Genomic DNA, 16,895 nt, shown 5'->3' on the forward strand with positions numbered 1-16,895 from the left:
TGAATGAGTCCTGCAAGAGTCAGGACAAGCAGACAGAGATATTTTGTGCTTTACTGTGGTGGTCCTCACAGGAAAGAGAGAAGGATTTATAGAAATAGCCAGGCTAAAGCTTGGGAGTGAGCCAACAGCTAGCCAGGGAGCAGCTCCAAATCTCTTCTGCGCTTTATAGTGTAGTGTTTATAGGGAGACTTCATCCTGTAGATCCAAGCCTCACAGGTGGAAATGGGTCTGCTTCTCTCCTCTTGCAGTGTAATTGCAATTGGTCCAGATGATCCTGGGTTAAAAAACACTCTAAAACATAGGAGCCTCTCAGTGTATGCCAGATCAAAGAGCATGTGTTGATGGTCTTTCCTAATGATAGGCAGGATTACTACTTATTCCTGCAGTCAGATAATTACAGGCAGAGACTGACATTACATTCTCCAAATAACTCCTCTCCCATGCTCATGGCATCATATTTCACCTTGATTATGACAGGTTTGAGTTCAGTGAAAAAGTATTTGAGGGAAGAGGGTGGTAGGTCCCCACAGCGGTGCTGGAAACCTGCTGAGTTTATGTGAAGGCATCCAGAGCCAGGAGTTTGAGTAACTGCAGTGCGGTGGCTATACCCTGGTGACAGACCCTGAGACTGGAGGCTTCTTATCTACACCAACTGTGATTCTGAAATTGTGATCATAAGGACTGAACTTTGGGAATGCTGGGGGTTTTAAGGTGCAGCAGGAATCCAGTTAGAAACCCAACCAATGTGAACATCTGTCAGCCCAAAAGCACATCATATAAATGCTATGTAGGAGGAAAAAAAATTATCCATCCACTCATCAAGGTGGCTATTACTAGAAAAAACAACCTCCAGGAACACCCACTTGCAGCTAGCCAGATGCACAGACAGATTGAGCCACAGCAACAGCCAGTTTATGCCCTTTCTGGAACAGGGGGGCTTGTGAACAGCCTGTGCCACAATCCATGGTATCTCACTGCCTGCCCACAGGACTTCACTCATCTCCTGGAGCTGTCATAAGTTCACCTGCTATTTCCCTTCTCTGACCCAAGACTGCCTTGCTTCACTTCATTGCACAGCTTGCAAGCTCTCTGGTTTAACCCCTACTTAAAAGCACTAGGTATGGGTTTTAAAGAGAGAGAAGGTGGCTCCGCACAGTTCAGGGAATGCAAAGGTGAAATAAGGAGAGACTTGAGGAAAGCCTGTTGGGAGGCCCAGCAGAAGATGCAAACGCATCCCCTGACAGCACCTGCCCTTGTGCACTGGTGTCCAGTGCCTCTAGGATTTCCTTTGGACTGTGTTGAATACTGCCTTCATCTTCTGTTAAATAGAAGAATGTACACAGATTTGTCTTGGAAAAATAAGACAGTGCAATGGTCTAAGCAGGAAGTCTTCGACCAGGTAATTGCAGAAAGTTATATTTCTATGTTTGACTGCAATGAAAATGAGACAAATGGATCAGATTCATGGTACTCAGGCCTAGGGAACAGATGGAGACTAGACTGCCTGGGTGAGCTGCATTCCTTTGCCTCTTATCCAACCAGAGACATGCTTTGACATGTCGGCCTCTGTCTAAGGAGCTAGAAATGGAATAATCCCCACCTACCTCAAAGGCTCCCATGACAAATCTCAGTGACTAGAACAACCAGTGACACTCCACCTGGTAGCCACAAGCTGAAACTCCTGTACACCATCATCTGAGGGGACAAGGACCTGCACTAGGTGGTTCCTGCTTATAAGATGCTAGGAAAAAGGAGAAGGCCCTTGCCTAAGACAGCGTATGTGTTTTTTTCCCTGGAAGAAATCTATTCAAACCTGATCTTATTCAGAATAGACAGCAGGAAAAAAATAGAACTTTTGTTCTTGAATGTGTTACTGTTCTTGATACATGCTGCCTAAATTATACATCAGTGACTGTTAACTTGTACAGTATTGTCTGTTTCCCCAGTGAACAAGTTATTGTTTGGGAGGCCATTATAAGTAGTCCTCTGACCCCTGCCACACACCACAGGCAGCACTGCTGTCATGTTGGATTCAGAGCCTAATCAGGCAATTTTGTACTTCTCCTGCCACTTAGTGGCTGCAGCTGATGCAGCATCACATCCCTACTCACACATTCCTAAGAGAGTAATTCTGAGATGTGGAAGAGGTTTATATTTCCATTCAGGTGTAGTAAAAACTGAGTAGGGACAAAGAGGCGTTCTAAAAAAAAAAGTTTCAGTTATTTTGAATACTTTGAAATATGTCAGACCCCTAACAAATTGCACTGAGCAGAATGTTAAAATACCATGATTACTGCTAAAGTTCAGATATCTTGTGAAACAGCAGCTTTGCTATTACTACTGGCAGTGCAATATGCCTCCATCTCTACTAGGGCCCATCTCTAGGATTCATGAGGATACACCATTTCTCACTCCCGGGGAGTGCCTTTCTATTTCACAGAAAGAAGCAAGCCTGTCATTGCAATTACTACTTCCTTGCTGTCTTCTGTAGCTTATATGGAAAAGGGAACCACATCTGGAACAATAAGCAACTACCAGATGAGCCAAACCCATTGCACAAGCCCTGTCAGCTACTCTGTCCTGATTAAATGATGGGTGATTAACAAAGGAAGAGTATAAAGCTCACACACTAGTGAAAGATAAGCCAAAAAAACAAAGATGAAAGGTCACTGAAGAAGCCACTATTACAGTGGGATTAAACCTTTTCAACTGATTAGAATTTAGCTGGAGCCACTCGGGTAGAGGAAGGGCTTCTACTGCACAGAGTTATTTAATTTTTAACCAAGATTTTAAAAAAGAACCCAAGTTTCAGATTGGTACTCCCAGGGTTTGACATAAATCCCTTGTATAAAGTCTCCTCCACCATACCTCTGTGATGGTTAAGCTTGGTTGATCCCTTAATATCTCCCAAGCACAAAACCAGTTATAGTCCTTGGTGTAATCAGCACACACAGCCCTACCCGTTGCCCTCAGAAGGGCTCTTCACTCTCTGAAGCTGTATAGAGAACAAGGCTTAAAGAACTGCAGGACAATGCTGTGTGAGACGGGGTGACAACTCAAAAGGAGCTGAGAACATTTTGGTCAGATACTCATTCTTCCCCCAGCAGCTTACTCTCCCATGCCCACCCCAGCACTAGGCTTACCTGCAACACTACATATTAGGTAGATCTATTACATATCACATAATATGCACTTTAATATAATATATAATGTAATACATATTATGTATTATGCACTTCAGAAGCAAAAAAAAGTCACATGGCATGTGTAAAACCAAAGCCCTCAGCCTTTTGTGAAATGAAAGCTAGAGATAATTGGTGACAAAATTGAGTGCTGTAAGTGTTGCTGTTTGCTCCATGCCAGGCTACGGAGTGGGAAGAAAACTGCAGCCTTCTGTGCATCCATGTACAGTCCTCTTGTCAGCAACAGCTGGAGTGCCTGTATGTCACTGGGACATAGACAAGAGTGCAGCAAAAGGGCTTGGCATAACAAGGGCTTTGAAAGGTTTGCGATTTGTTCATTCCTGTCACTGACAAGACCAAGGGAAATAAGCTGTTTTGTCTCTCAGATTCTAGATTAGGTTCCAGGACAAATACAGTCAGAAAAAAGCTGTAGTTTACTTCTGCTTTGATCACACTTAATCAGACAAGTGCTACTGGGCACCTGTGCCAGATGCTTTCAGAGGGAATGTATGCCATAAACCATACTGGACTTCAGTGGGATTTACAGCTCTGGATCTTTCTGAATCACTTCCCCAAACTGTCATGTACTTTCAACAAAATTAATTGAAATGTCTTGCTAATGAACATGCAGTCCCATTTTAAGAATGTAAATCAGCTGGCAAAATACCTGCCAAGTCAAGTGTCTTATCTTAATGTAATGGGTGACTAAATACAAATTCCTATGCTGGAGATTTAAATAATCCTTTAGAGCACTGCTGAGAGTACCGGCAGCTTTGGCAGACAGAGGAAAACTACCAAAGAGGATGAACAAGCTGCAGAGACTGGTAAAAAACATCTATTTTACTATTATTGTTGACAGATAATTTTTTTAATTTCAGTTTTTATAAGGCTTTGTAAGTACTAGCAGGCTGTTGTAGAATTATTTCTCCAACTCATCACAGTCCTTGAGATAAAGCTGACAGCCTAATGGCTCTCCTGGCAGTTGCACACCACCACCATGGCTGGGACAACAGTGCGGAAGCTGGGTGTTAAGAAAGGTTTGGGAAGGTCACCTTGTAAATACAGGTCAGCTCTGAGTACAGACCTGTTTGGTGGCTCCTGGAGGAAGCAAACCATTTTCCTTTAGCTAATGGCCACAAGAGAGCTCTGTGATAGAGGACCGGAGAGGGGATGTACTCTAGATATAAAGCAGGATAATGAGCAGAAGGAGTGTTACATTCCTAGGCATTGTGATTAAAAAAAGACACGTGCTATTGCAGAGAGAGGAAATCTCCCTCACTTGGAGAACTAGAATAACTGGGAAGAGCAGAGATATCAGGTGCACAATCCTTAGCTCAGGTCTCAGTTACAAGACAGGGAGGTGGTGTAGCTAAGGAAAACACAAGCGAAACATACCCGCTTATAACTGGGACAGGAGAGAACTTGGCCTTTTCTTGCTTCAAGGCTGGAACAGTCTGGCTTCACTTCTGTCCTCAGAGAATGTCCTGTCTCAGGCTGGTATGGAAGGTATTTATGATAAAAGGCTTTGAGGAAAGGAAAAATCTAAGATTATTTGAATTTGTGATGTTTGAGCTATTGCAAGACTAGGAAAAACTTTCCTTTTCTCTGGTAGATGGCTCTGTAAGAAGAAAATGAGCACGTACAACAGGAAAAGCTCACCAGCTTTGGGTTATCCAAGTTCTTCTCAGGGTCAATGAGGCCCATATTCATCTAGCAAAACACAATCTAACCTGAGGTGCCCTGCGCTAGCTGGTGAACAGCCAAGCCTGAGCACGGGCTCTTCATGTCATTCGCAGAGCTGTTCCAATGGGAGGGGTTTGCAAGCAAGGAGCTGGCAAAGGCCATCCTGGCCATGGGCCACCCAGCACATTGTGCAGGAGGTGTCAGGCTCCAGCAGCTCAGAGTGGTCTTGAGACCTGGGTGGGATAGTGCTCCCAGTCCAAGGACACCATGATGACATAGCTTGTCAGTCACAGGATCTCGCATGCAGATGGGAAAACCAAAGGTACAGGCACAGAATAAGTGTGAACTGACAAGGATGGAGGGGGGAGAGACCAGCCAATAGGGTGGTGTGGCTGCAATGAGGAAGGGATGTTCACTGGTGAGGTCAACAAGGAGACATTATGCTGCTGACATTCAGCTGTGTTCCTCTACAGAAGCTGTAGGTCAATTTGAAGGCAGACTCACATAGGAAAGTATCCAGGCAAGAATGACCTGAGGCTTACAAACATGACAGAGGAGAAAAGATAAACACAACTGTTTAGAAAGTTTCTACAGTGTCCCCAGCTCTCCACAGTTAGCCCCAGCGTTGTTCTCATGTGGACCACCCATTTATACTATAATACTCAGGGCATCATACTGCAAGGGGAAGAAAGATGCATGTTTTTGCTTGCAAGCCTGCCAGTTTTTGCTTGCAAGCCTGCCAGTGAGCTCTCAGGTACCATACTGTGTCAACCAGAACAGCTGGTTCTACAACCTTCAAAAAGTCAAGAGACCTCACTTTTATACCAACACCCTGATATCCCATGATGCTGCCTAAAGCAGCCCCATTCATCTGCCTGTGCTTCCAAAAGCTTAGCAGCAGTGTTAGGTGGCAATAAAAGCAATGGGCAATCCTGATGAATAAATGACCTCAAGAAGAGTAGACCATGGCATAGGACCTACTGTCTGCCACATATTTCACCTATATCATAGTACTGAAGATGTACAAAATATTCTGACTGAATACACAATTATAGACTGCTAAACACAAGAACATGTAGGAACAACTGTGTAATGAGAAAGTTCAACAGAGAGACATTGTCTGCTCTGTACATGTGAGGCAGCATATGAAAGGCACTCTATTTTAAACTAAAATATATGTCATTACTATGAAAAGGTAGAAGATAAAACATGCTAATGAATCAGAAATGCACTAGATATAAATGGCCATGAGAAAACCCCCCATATCACAGAGAAGCTCCGTCCAATAGAGCTTAGCTAGAAATGAGGCAGTAGTCATTAAAATTTGGCAATTCTTCTTGAATAATTCATCAAGTCAGTACAGGTTTTTGTAATAAATTGAATTAATTGAAGCTATAACACCATTCTCTGCCAATATTTACGGTTTTTGCACTGACTTTTTGTAAGCGTACACATTAAATATTAAACCATAGACACTTGCAGGCCTTTGCCCCAAAACAGTCCCAAAATCTTTATGAATGGCAGTGAATTATTAATACTTTTCTGCAGCAGAGGGAGATAGTTTTAAAATCAGTGTGTGTGTGTGTGTGTCTGTCTGTCTGTCTCTTTGGCACCTCCCATTTTACGACAACATTCACAGCCTATTTTAATACTCAAAGTATGAATGGACCAAATGTCTGTTGAGCCATTTTGTTCTATGGAAGGAAGCCATCGATTTTCTGTCCATCTTCTTCAGCTTCAGAGCAAGATCCTGATACTGACAATATGTGCTGCTGGGATTGGAGGCACTTTCCAATATGGTTACAACATCTCCATCATCAATGCTCCAGCTTCAGTAAGTACCACTAGTCTGAGAGCTTTCTCCTGAGACAGACACTGCCTTAATGTTCTCAGTCTGGCTATAAACCATGGCCTGCTACTGAAAATATGCAGTCTGCTATTACTGAGGGTGAGAACTGAACGATGTGTTGTTCCCAGTGTATAGTTCACATCTGAGGTACAGGACTTTGTTGTCAAGAGCCACCCTTGAGCAGAACCTAGTGTCACAAGAATTTATTCAAAAGCCTTGTTTCAATTGTTTTAGCAAATCTAATTCTAAACTTCTCCAATGTCCAACTTGCATCCTTTGAAACTGACTTTTGCCCTTAAATTCAAAGTTGGACCCATGAAATACATTTTTAGTTATCCAAGATAGCTACATACAGATACAAATGAAGCACAACTTTTCAACAGCTATAGTTTTACACTCTTAACCCTCAGTTAAAAACACATCTAAGAGCTAGAGGCCATTTCAACCCAAGGTTTGGAGGCTTGAACACAGAATAAAGATATATTAATAAAGAAGACTTTAGATTTCTCAGTGTCCTTCATCTCTGTGTCATGGTTATGCAGCACTGTGCTTCCCTCTCAGTACATCCAGATGTTCATGAATGAAACCTGGCTGGAGCGCACAGGCGTTCCCCTTGAGAGCAACATGATACTGCTGCTGTGGTCTTTCACTGTCTCTGCATACCCTCTGGGAGGACTCACTGGGGCTGTTGCTGCTGGGCCCATGGCCATCATGTTGGGAAGGTAAGAGGGTGCTGAATTTTAAGTTCAGCTTTGCAGTTTCCATTAGTTCAAGAGGAATTATGAACTCTACAGCACAATACCTACTGTAGTTAAAAATTATGAAAACAAGTTTTCTATCACAGATCAGTCTTCCATTAACATTCTGAGCTGGCATGGAGGAACCACCTGATATAGCAGTATTTCATGTCTCAAAACCCAACAGGAACAGTTCTTTTCCCCCCATTACCTTCTCATCATAGTCTGACCCAACTGGTGCTACAAGGGTTTTAGATCAACTCCATATCACAGTAACCACCATCATTTTTGTGCCCAGTTTTCTGCCATCCTTTTAAATAGGAGATCATGACAGAGCAGACCAAGGATTTTTCTTCAAAATGAACTGTGCAAATTGGTAGAAATTATACTGGAAAAACAGAGGGTACTTGCAAAGAGCAGTTGTAACATCCCAAGTCCTCATGTCTCACAGGCTGTGTATCCATGTTTTTGATGGAAATATTTCAGGAGGTATAAGTGTCTGTCTTTCCTTACCTATCCTTCATACGCAGCTCTATCCCCAGTTCTCTTCAGAAAAAAATGCTTAGTGTTACTAACATAAACTAATAGGAGGTTAGATTTTTGCCCCACTCTTTGTTGATCCCAAAATTTGTGCTATCACTTCAGTTTGTTCCTCTCATATGATGAAGCAGGCACCGTTATGTTTTTGGATGGGGCTGTAGAGGACTGTCTCCCATGGCTCACTTGTTTCATGGAAAGGATATGGCTTCTTTATCCAATGAAAAGAGGTTTAGCCTTGTACTGCTTTGGAATAAAATCATCCCATCACGAATAAGAGAAAACAAGACTGACTTCTGAGGAGTAGGTAAGGCAGTGAGTTGGAACTAGAGAGAATTACTGGCTATTAAGGGTCAGTAGAGCTCTCAGGCTTTTTTCATGCTTTTGAACAGAATTCCTCCTGAGACACATGAAAACTTTCTGACAAGAGTTTCATAAGGATCAAACTATTACCTGAAAAATCCCTGTTTCAACACATTAGCATTTTCAGATCAAAATGCACATGACTTACTGAAGGAATACTCGTCTCCATTCAAATGGGAAACTGTGAGTGCAAGAGCCAGTCTAAAGTCAGCACTGCAAGGACACCCTGTGGTCATGCTGGTAGTTGGAGATGACTCTATATCAGCCATGCAATTTACCTGTCAATGCTGATTCCTGTTTTCACATCAAGACACCAAAACTGCTGATCTGCCACCTGCACGCAGACACCTCATATAGGGCTTTAGGTAACCAGGATGTTCTGTGCTGGAGCTGAGCAGCCCACCTTGAGCTTCCAGGCATGGCAGGTTAGAGCTGCCATGTGAAATGTTTTATCTGATAACTAAACCTGACACACATGTGCTCACAGCTGTGTCTTTTCTCTCTGAAGGAAGATGTCCCTGCTACTGAACAATGTCTTTGTGATCATAGCAGCATTCTTGTCAGGATTCAGCCGAATGGCAAAATCCTTTGAAATGATTATGCTCAGCAGATTTTTCACTGGAGTTAATGCAGGTATGGCAACATGAGAAACGTAACAGGACAAACATGATAACAATTATCAATTAGTAATAGAAGATAATTAAATACAAACGATCCCAGACATTAAAGCAATTAATCTTCTAGTCTGACCACATGTGTACACAAATGAGGAAGTTGTAGATACAGATTTTATATTTTGCTTCTAAAGACTCTTTTCTAGGCAGGCTTTTTTTGTGTAATACACATGTGAGTATCTGTGTGAACTCTGCATGCAGGCAAGGGAGCCCTGGGTGAAACTGAGCTGGAAATTGAACCCTATCTGCTTGTAAGAATGTTATCAGTCACTCACCAGCATGAGCACCAACATTAAAGCTTTTATAGAAGTTCTTCCAAGGAATTAATGATTGATACAAGTGACTTAAAATATGATCTTCCCCTCAAAATGGGGGACTAGAGGGAAGTATCACTTACAACCTTGGATTTAGTGCTGAAAAGACCATAGGACTGAGGCCCTGACAGGTTTCAGTTTCCTGTAAGTATGGAAATCTATGTCTAGCAGCTTATACAATGAAGAAAAATGAAACTGAAAGTTTGGGTAAATAATAAGCACTAGTAGATAAGTCATCACATGGCCTGCAACAGAAGGGTCCAGCTGGCAACCTCAAGAGGTGACTGACTGCATTTGAACTCATCTCTCTACAAGCTGAGGTCAGCATTTTTCTGCTTTGGCCAGGTGTGAGCATGAATATTCAGCCTATGTATCTGGCGGAAGGCGCCCCAAAGAAGCTCAGAGGAGCTGTGGCCTTGACCTCTGCATCATTTACATCCCTGGGGTTGGTGCTGGGGCAGGTTGTTGGACTCAGGTAATGTAGAGTGAGAAGCCCAGTTTATACTTACTGAATCTTTCTTCTCCTTTTTTTTTTCTTTCTTTTTTTTTTTCTTTAGTACCCCTCTTTTTTCTTTCTTTTCCAGTGCCCACATGCAGCAGAGGATGCTGGGCTCTTGCCAGATTGCGAAATGTACTGTGCGAATTATGGTGGTTTTTTCTCTAGGGAGGTACTAGGAGGGGAGGAGAGCTGGCCATTCCTTTTAGCTAGCAATGTGGTGCCTGCCCTGATCCAGCTCATAGCTCTGCCTTGGTTCCCTGAAAGTCCCAGGTACCTCTTGATTGACCGTGGAGATAAAGAATCCTGCATCTCTGGTGAGTTTAAGGTGACTGTTAGCCTCTTACTGAGCATGTGAGATCTGCTGACTGGGCAGATAAAGGACTGATATTAGAATCATAGAATCATTTGTTGGGAAAGATCTTCAAGTCCAACCATTAACCCAGCACTGCCAGGTCCACCACTAAACCATGTCTCTAAGCATCACATCTCAAGTCTTTTAAACACCGCCAGGGATAGGGACTCAACCACTTCCCTGGGCAGCCTGTTCAAGGGCTTGACAACCTTTTCAGTGAAGAAATACCCAATCTAAACCTCCCCTGGCACAGCCCGAGGCCATTTCCTCTTGTCTTATTGCTTGTTACTTAGTTGCCAGCTGAGGTTAAACCACCACAATTTATATGAACAACCGCAGTAACACTGAATGCAGATGAATGTATGCTTTTGTGGACAGACTTGAGCCCCAACGTTTTGAAAATGGTGCCACAACTTTTACATGTAGGAAGTGTCATATTAAGTTCCAGTTATGACCACTTCCTCCTTCCAAACTAAAAAAAAAAAATAATCTAATCTTAAATATTTTTGATCTATTGGGGTAATTGAAAGGCATCTTCCTGCAAAAGATTTTTTTGCTACAGTGGTAGGGTCAAAAGGTGGGACTTGTGTCCACAATGGCAAATATGTTTTGTAACTATGAAGTAAAGTAAATGCTGGTTGAAGAGCTCATGACCAAATCTGAAGCTAATTCATATTAAGGGATTTGCTTAGATTTGTAACATACAAATCCCCATATACAGAGTGGCTGGAATTAGTTTCCAGGAAATATGTGCTGTGTACCAAGAACACCTTAACTGCCTGCGTTTCCCAGAGAAGTCACTTGAGATCTGAGTCAGAAACATGGCTGCTGAAATAGCACTGGTTGGAAATATTCTCTTGTCAAACAATGGTGAGGGATTTGCACTCCCTTTCCCCAAAATCCTTCAAATGGCTGCACCACAGCTGACCATCTCTGTGAAGATAACACCATGATCACAGACTCTGTCCTACAGCTTTCTGCGGCCATCACTTGCTGCTCAATCCTTCTCCCTGCAAAGCAGGCAAATTGAAGGTGAGGTTCAGAGGATAAGAGGTTCCCTTGTCCTTGCAGCACTGCAGAAGCTCAGAGGCAACAGTGACCTGAGTGCAGAGCTAGAAGAGATGCTGGCTGAACAGGCTGCTGTTAAAGGCCAGAAAGCGAAGAACCCTTGGGAGCTTTTCCAAAATCCAGCTTTGAGGTGGCAGCTGATCAGTATCGTTGTGCTTAGCAGTGCCATGCAGCTCTGTGGGAATGATTCGGTAAGCAGCCTGGCAGCTACAGCCATCAGCAGCTGTGCTGTATCGCAAGACATGGGTGCAAGCTCTTGGGTTTAACATTCCTGCTGCAGGAGAAGAATGAATAGTGGTCTGCCCTGCCTGTGAAAATCTTCAAGCCTCAGATGCTTGGTTCCTAAAGTACACCTGTGCATTATGGCAAGATTCAGAGGGACATTGTCAAAATAGGCTGTATGACAGCACATTAGTCATTCTCTGTGTGGTCCTTCAGGAAAAACAATGGGATGTATTTTCAAATGTTTTCCCTTACTGCTTTCTCATCTCTTCTCTCCCCAGATGTATTTTTATGCAGCTTATGTGTTCCAAGAGGCTGGAATTCCTCAGGAAAAAATCCCATATGTTGTAATCGGCACGGGGAGCTGTGAACTGATCACGTCTGTCACTTGTGTGAGACTCTTAATGCACTCTGCTGACATGCAGACTCTATTGACAGTGAGGAGGCTGTTAATTACAGATTTTGGATTTACATTGCTTTTCTTGCCAAGGAGGCTTTTCATGCACAGCAGTCAGCACTCATGTCCAGACAGGTTATTGCAGAGGTATTTTGTCAGACACTGCATCGTCATCACTGTCTGAAATCTCTAAAAAGCATAACTCTTGCTTCATGTCAGTATGGATAGTGTCAGAGTTTAGGCTGCAGCTGGAACATTCTCATCCCCTCTGAACATTCTTCTTGCCTGACTCCTGCCAGCAAACTGTTTCCTTTGACTTTTTGTTTGCTAAGAAGTGGACAACATCCTTAAAGTAGTTGTAGAGGGAACGAGGGATGGAGTATTGAAATGGGGAGAGGGAGCAGGCAGGAAATATAAACACAAATATCTTGCTTTATTTCACTCTGTTACTTTGTGCAGAACATGATTATAGACTACGCTGGTCGGAGGCCACTGCTCCTGGGGGGTTATATCTTTATGGCAGGATGGGCCATAGTCTTCATGGTGGCTCTGAGCCAACAGGTAACAAACTTCACTTCATTATCTAAGTGGGATGGAGTTGAGCTTTGCCTTTTATATGAGTGGGGTGATCAGTGGTGGCAAATAAGTGTAAGTGCCCTTATTGGTTTTCCATTGGTCTCTGTGGCTGTAGACTCAGATTAGCTGGATGCCTTATCTCAGCATGGCCTGCATTTTCGCCTATATCCTGAGCTTTGGAATCGGACCAGGTCAGTTCCATCAGCATTTTTGCTGAAACTTTTGGGTATTGCAGGGGCTTGGAACTGTGTGCAAGCAGCTTATGGAAACTCTCAGGCCCTCTTTAGCCACAGCACACTGAAAGGAATGAGGCAGTTTCTGCCAGCCGTTTTGAACCCTTTCTCCGGGGCTTGCGTGCCTCTCGTATGTCAGTGTTGGTTAGGGACAGTCTGTGCCATTCTCTGTGTTGTCGCTCCTTACAGCCATCTTGTGATGGCACTTGGAGGTGATTCTTGTCTTAAATAGACAAGGTTTTGATTTGCTGCCCAATCCATTAGGGCTGTAGACGAGCATTTCTAATGCTTCACTTTAACCCTAGAGATTGACAGCTGTGTCATCTGATTATTTACTTGCAGATACCTGCAAGCACAGTTTCCACAACTTTTTTAGCCTATTAACATACATTTTCTTGGCAAAGTCCATTAGTTTCTGTGGTTGTGGGGGCAGTACACAGGCTGTGTGTATGCAGATGTTTGCAGGGTGTGTGAATAGATGTGAGGCTCTGTTTGCTTCATGAGTTTGAAGGAAGTCAGGTAAGAAAAGAATCAAGCTGCCAGTGTCACATGCCACATAGGCTGGCAGTAATTTCTTGTCCCAGTCCCTACAGTGCCATAGGGTTGAATTAATTATAAGCCATTCTTACAGTTGGGTCCTGGTGAGAATAGTATGGATTACAAAACCTTTTCCAGAGTTCATTCTAACATGAGAGAGTTTGAATAATTAGCCAGTTCTTAATATTTAACCTATAACTTTCCCACTGCAGTTAACCTCTATTACCCCTTGTATGGGCATTGTTGACTCATGAGAATAATTTACTGAATTATAATTTACTGTTCTCATATACTTCATGTTGGGTTTGCTTGTTAGTATGTGTTCTCTTGTTTTTAGTATAATGTCAACAATATTAACAACTTTCTTGCCATTTCTTTTTCCAGCTGGTGTAACAGGAGTTCTGCCCACAGAAGTTTTTGATCAAATGTCCCGGCCAGCTGCCTACATGATCTGTGGTGCTCTGCTCTGGTTCAACCTATTTCTGGTTGGAACAGCCTTTCCATTCATTGTGGTGGGTTCCCAAGGCAAAGCAATCAGCTGCAGCTCTTCAGTGTTTTGTACAAGGAAGAGGCTGTGATAGTGATCAGGGAAATTAACAGTGCCTGGAATATCAAAAGCTGGGGACACACAGCAAGATAGCACTGCCATGAAAAGTATCTTTATGAGGAAAATGGTCAGAACTCCTCTAAATCAAACTTCCCTTATGTTCTCTGTGATGATTTCTGATGTGAGGCTGGAAGCAGATTGATTTGAGGCATGGATGACTAATACTCCTTTTTTGTCCTCAGCTGAATACAGCTGGGGCTAAAGACGTCATGTAATTCCCCTTGGCCAGACCCTGTCACCATTCCCTAAGGTGATTCCTCAAGCGAAAGGGAGCAGAACTCCACAATATCCAGTTCTGTCTTATTTCATACTGTAGGGCCCCATTCTATACAACTATATATATAGAGAAAGACAGAAAAGAACATTTTGAAATACTCTTCTTGCTATGTCAAATCTCTCCAAATTATGCCAGGGAGCTATCACATCCAGGCATGTGAGGCCCTCTCTAGGGTGCACAGAAATACGCCCTAGGTGAAGTTAGTCCATGCAGGAACGAGGATTAGTGGCCTATTTCTCATTGTACAGAACATTACCAACACTGTCTTGTTTTCTTCCTCCTCCTCAGAAAAGTCTAGCACATTTCTGCTACGTCCCATTCCTTGTGGTCTGCGTCTGCACTGCACTCTATGTTGGGTTTTTCCTTCCTGAGACAAAGGGAAAGTCCTTCCTGGAAATCTCGAAGGAGTTCAAGAAACGGAACTTCAAAGCTCAGACCCACGTGGTTTTTTATAAAGGCCCTGAAGAGATCAAATCCACCATATTGTAGCAGAAGAAAGGAGGATGGTATCTGGGGGAAATTCAGCAGTGGATATGTTCCCTTGCAGGGACACAAAGAGAGAAGTAGGGTTAGAGATAATATATTACTCTTAGGCTCACCTTGAAAAGATGTACTTGAACTGATAAATTCCAACAGAAGTTTTAGTACTAAGTAACACATCCATATTTTAGAATCCATATTAGAGAGTGACAGAATGATGCCTTATTCTCTTACCATCAAACACCACCATGCAATGCTTTATCAAGTATCTTCTAAATTGCCTCTATGTTTCTCCTCCACCCAAATAGTAACTTCCATCTCTAGAAGCCTTTCCTTCCTTGCCCCTGAATCTGGGCTCTCTAACGCAGAAATTAATATGATTAAATTCTGGTTTCAGACACCAGATGAAATTCTTAGTACCTTGTCTTGGTGCTCCCGTTGTTTCTGTTATTAAGTGATTTCAAATAGACCCCTACTTGTTGAGCAATAGTAAGTAGTTAATTATTTTCAGCTATAAAACCATGTGACAGATAGATTAAGAAGAAAGCTTCTAGTACTTGCTAAGTGGCTTATACAACTGACTTTTGGGCATTTTTTTGCAGACTGTTCAGGTCTGCGTTTCTTCATGGCTTGTTTGTTGTCTTCCAGTCCTGTGTTGTGAAGCACAAGTAATTCTCTAGTCCAGTTTGTATAGCTCTCACAGACGCTGCTGGTGCATCTTGTAGGGTTTTACACCTGCACTCTGCTAACACAAGAATGTGGTGAGGAGCTCTTATGGCAGCAGCTTATTTTGCATGTGGAGATTTATATTACAACAGAACATTCTCTATAGTATGTTCTTGTTGTCTTCATGGAGCATATTGGAAGAGACCCAGATGTGATACTGCTTCTTTTTAGCTAACCTGGTACAGAACAGGGCAACATTCCTCATTTAGTACTGCCTTTCACAGGCACTGGGCTGACTGGTGAGGTTTCTTACAGTTTCTTCTCAAAATCCTAATCAAGCCATCTCTTTTTGCTTTGTTTGTATGAAAGTCACAGCACTGCTGAAGGTTGCAGCAAAGACAAACACATACATTTCCAAAATACGTAACATTTCTTTCAGCATATTTTTTAACTACATTTTTAAAAAAACACAGCATTTTTGAATGACGAGGCTGTAAAGATTTCTGGAGTGTATTATTGTCATGCTGGACATGAGTGGAGCAGCAGATGTATTTCTCAGAAGGGGAGTCTGTGCAGGAACTATCTTTCAGTACCTAAGGTTTATAACATAGGAAAAATAAAACTAAACTTTTGTTCATTTGTGGTTGCTGCTATTTTAAAAGTCATTCATATACAGACGTGGGCAACAGCAGGTATCTCTCCTCTTGGACAACACTGAGATTTTGAAATACATAGCATTTTGAGACAAGATGATCAAGAGCAGGACTCCATGGAGCTTGGAACTGCAAAAATAATTTTCTTTTCTACAGTTTGGAGACAACAGTGAGAGGCAGATGCAAAGAATAAAACACACAGTCAAAGCAAAAAGTGCTGGTACGCTCATGATTGTCAATATCAAAATATTCTGTCATTCCTTTGATGGGGATCAGAGAAAGGACAGGAGACAGAAGTGAAGCAAAGAAGACAAGGCAGTAGAGAAGATGCAGGCAAGGAAGGCAGGAGGTGGACTGAATAGACTGCCTGAGCAGAGGGAGAGGCCTGACACTGCTGGGAAGTACAGGGCAGAGAAGAATTGGTTAAAACTGGGCAAAGTCCTCCAATGTTCAGAGGTCCTCACTTTGGCCACCTTTGTGGCTACTCCCATGAGTCAATATTGTGCCTTTCCCCAGAGCCCTGGAAGGACGGAGGCCATCTGTACCTGACAGTATGAAACATGCCTGTTCAGAAATGATACACATTTACTTGACTTCCTGAGTTCCAGAGCCAGTCCTGCAAGTATATGTGTCAGAAAACACTAATTCCAACTTCCAGCATTTTTTCTGACTGTTGCCTGAAATCAGGTGTCTTTAGACTGATTAAGCAAAGACAAAGACTGGTTATATTTTAATTGGTCTAATTGGTTACATTTTAATTGGAGCATTTAACAAGTTGGTTACTTGTTACTGAATAAAAACACCTTCAACTGAAAAAATACATGACACTTGTTCAGGTCAATTTTCTTATCATGTGAAGTGTTAGGCAAAAATACATCTTGAAAAGTGATCCTTGGAGACTTATAGTCCATATTATTGTTTACAAATCAAATAACCATGCATTGTTGGATTGATTAATAACCATCAACACCAGAGCAAAATAGTTACTG

General features: G+C 42.5%; 1 protein-coding gene across 1 annotated transcript; it reads left to right on the plus strand.

The window, feature by feature from the left end:
- Positions 1-3,900: 3,900 nt before the first annotated feature.
- SLC2A11 (solute carrier family 2 member 11) lies at positions 3,901-14,936 on the plus strand. The gene is made up of 12 exons (XM_040604057.1): positions 3,901-4,006; positions 6,601-6,699; positions 7,276-7,436; positions 8,860-8,984; positions 9,685-9,814; positions 10,004-10,152; positions 11,262-11,449; positions 11,762-11,872; positions 12,337-12,438; positions 12,569-12,644; positions 13,608-13,735; positions 14,396-14,936. The coding sequence occupies exons 1-12, from the start codon at positions 3,986-3,988 to the stop codon at positions 14,594-14,596; spliced, it is 1,491 nt and encodes a 496-aa protein (XP_040459991.1). The 5' UTR covers positions 3,901-3,985; the 3' UTR covers positions 14,597-14,936.
- Positions 14,937-16,895: the final 1,959 nt, after the last annotated feature.

Source organism: Falco naumanni, chromosome 1 (genome assembly GCF_017639655.2).
Source record: "Falco naumanni isolate bFalNau1 chromosome 1, bFalNau1.pat, whole genome shotgun sequence".
In the NCBI taxonomy this organism is placed as follows: Eukaryota; Metazoa; Chordata; class Aves; order Falconiformes; family Falconidae; genus Falco; species Falco naumanni.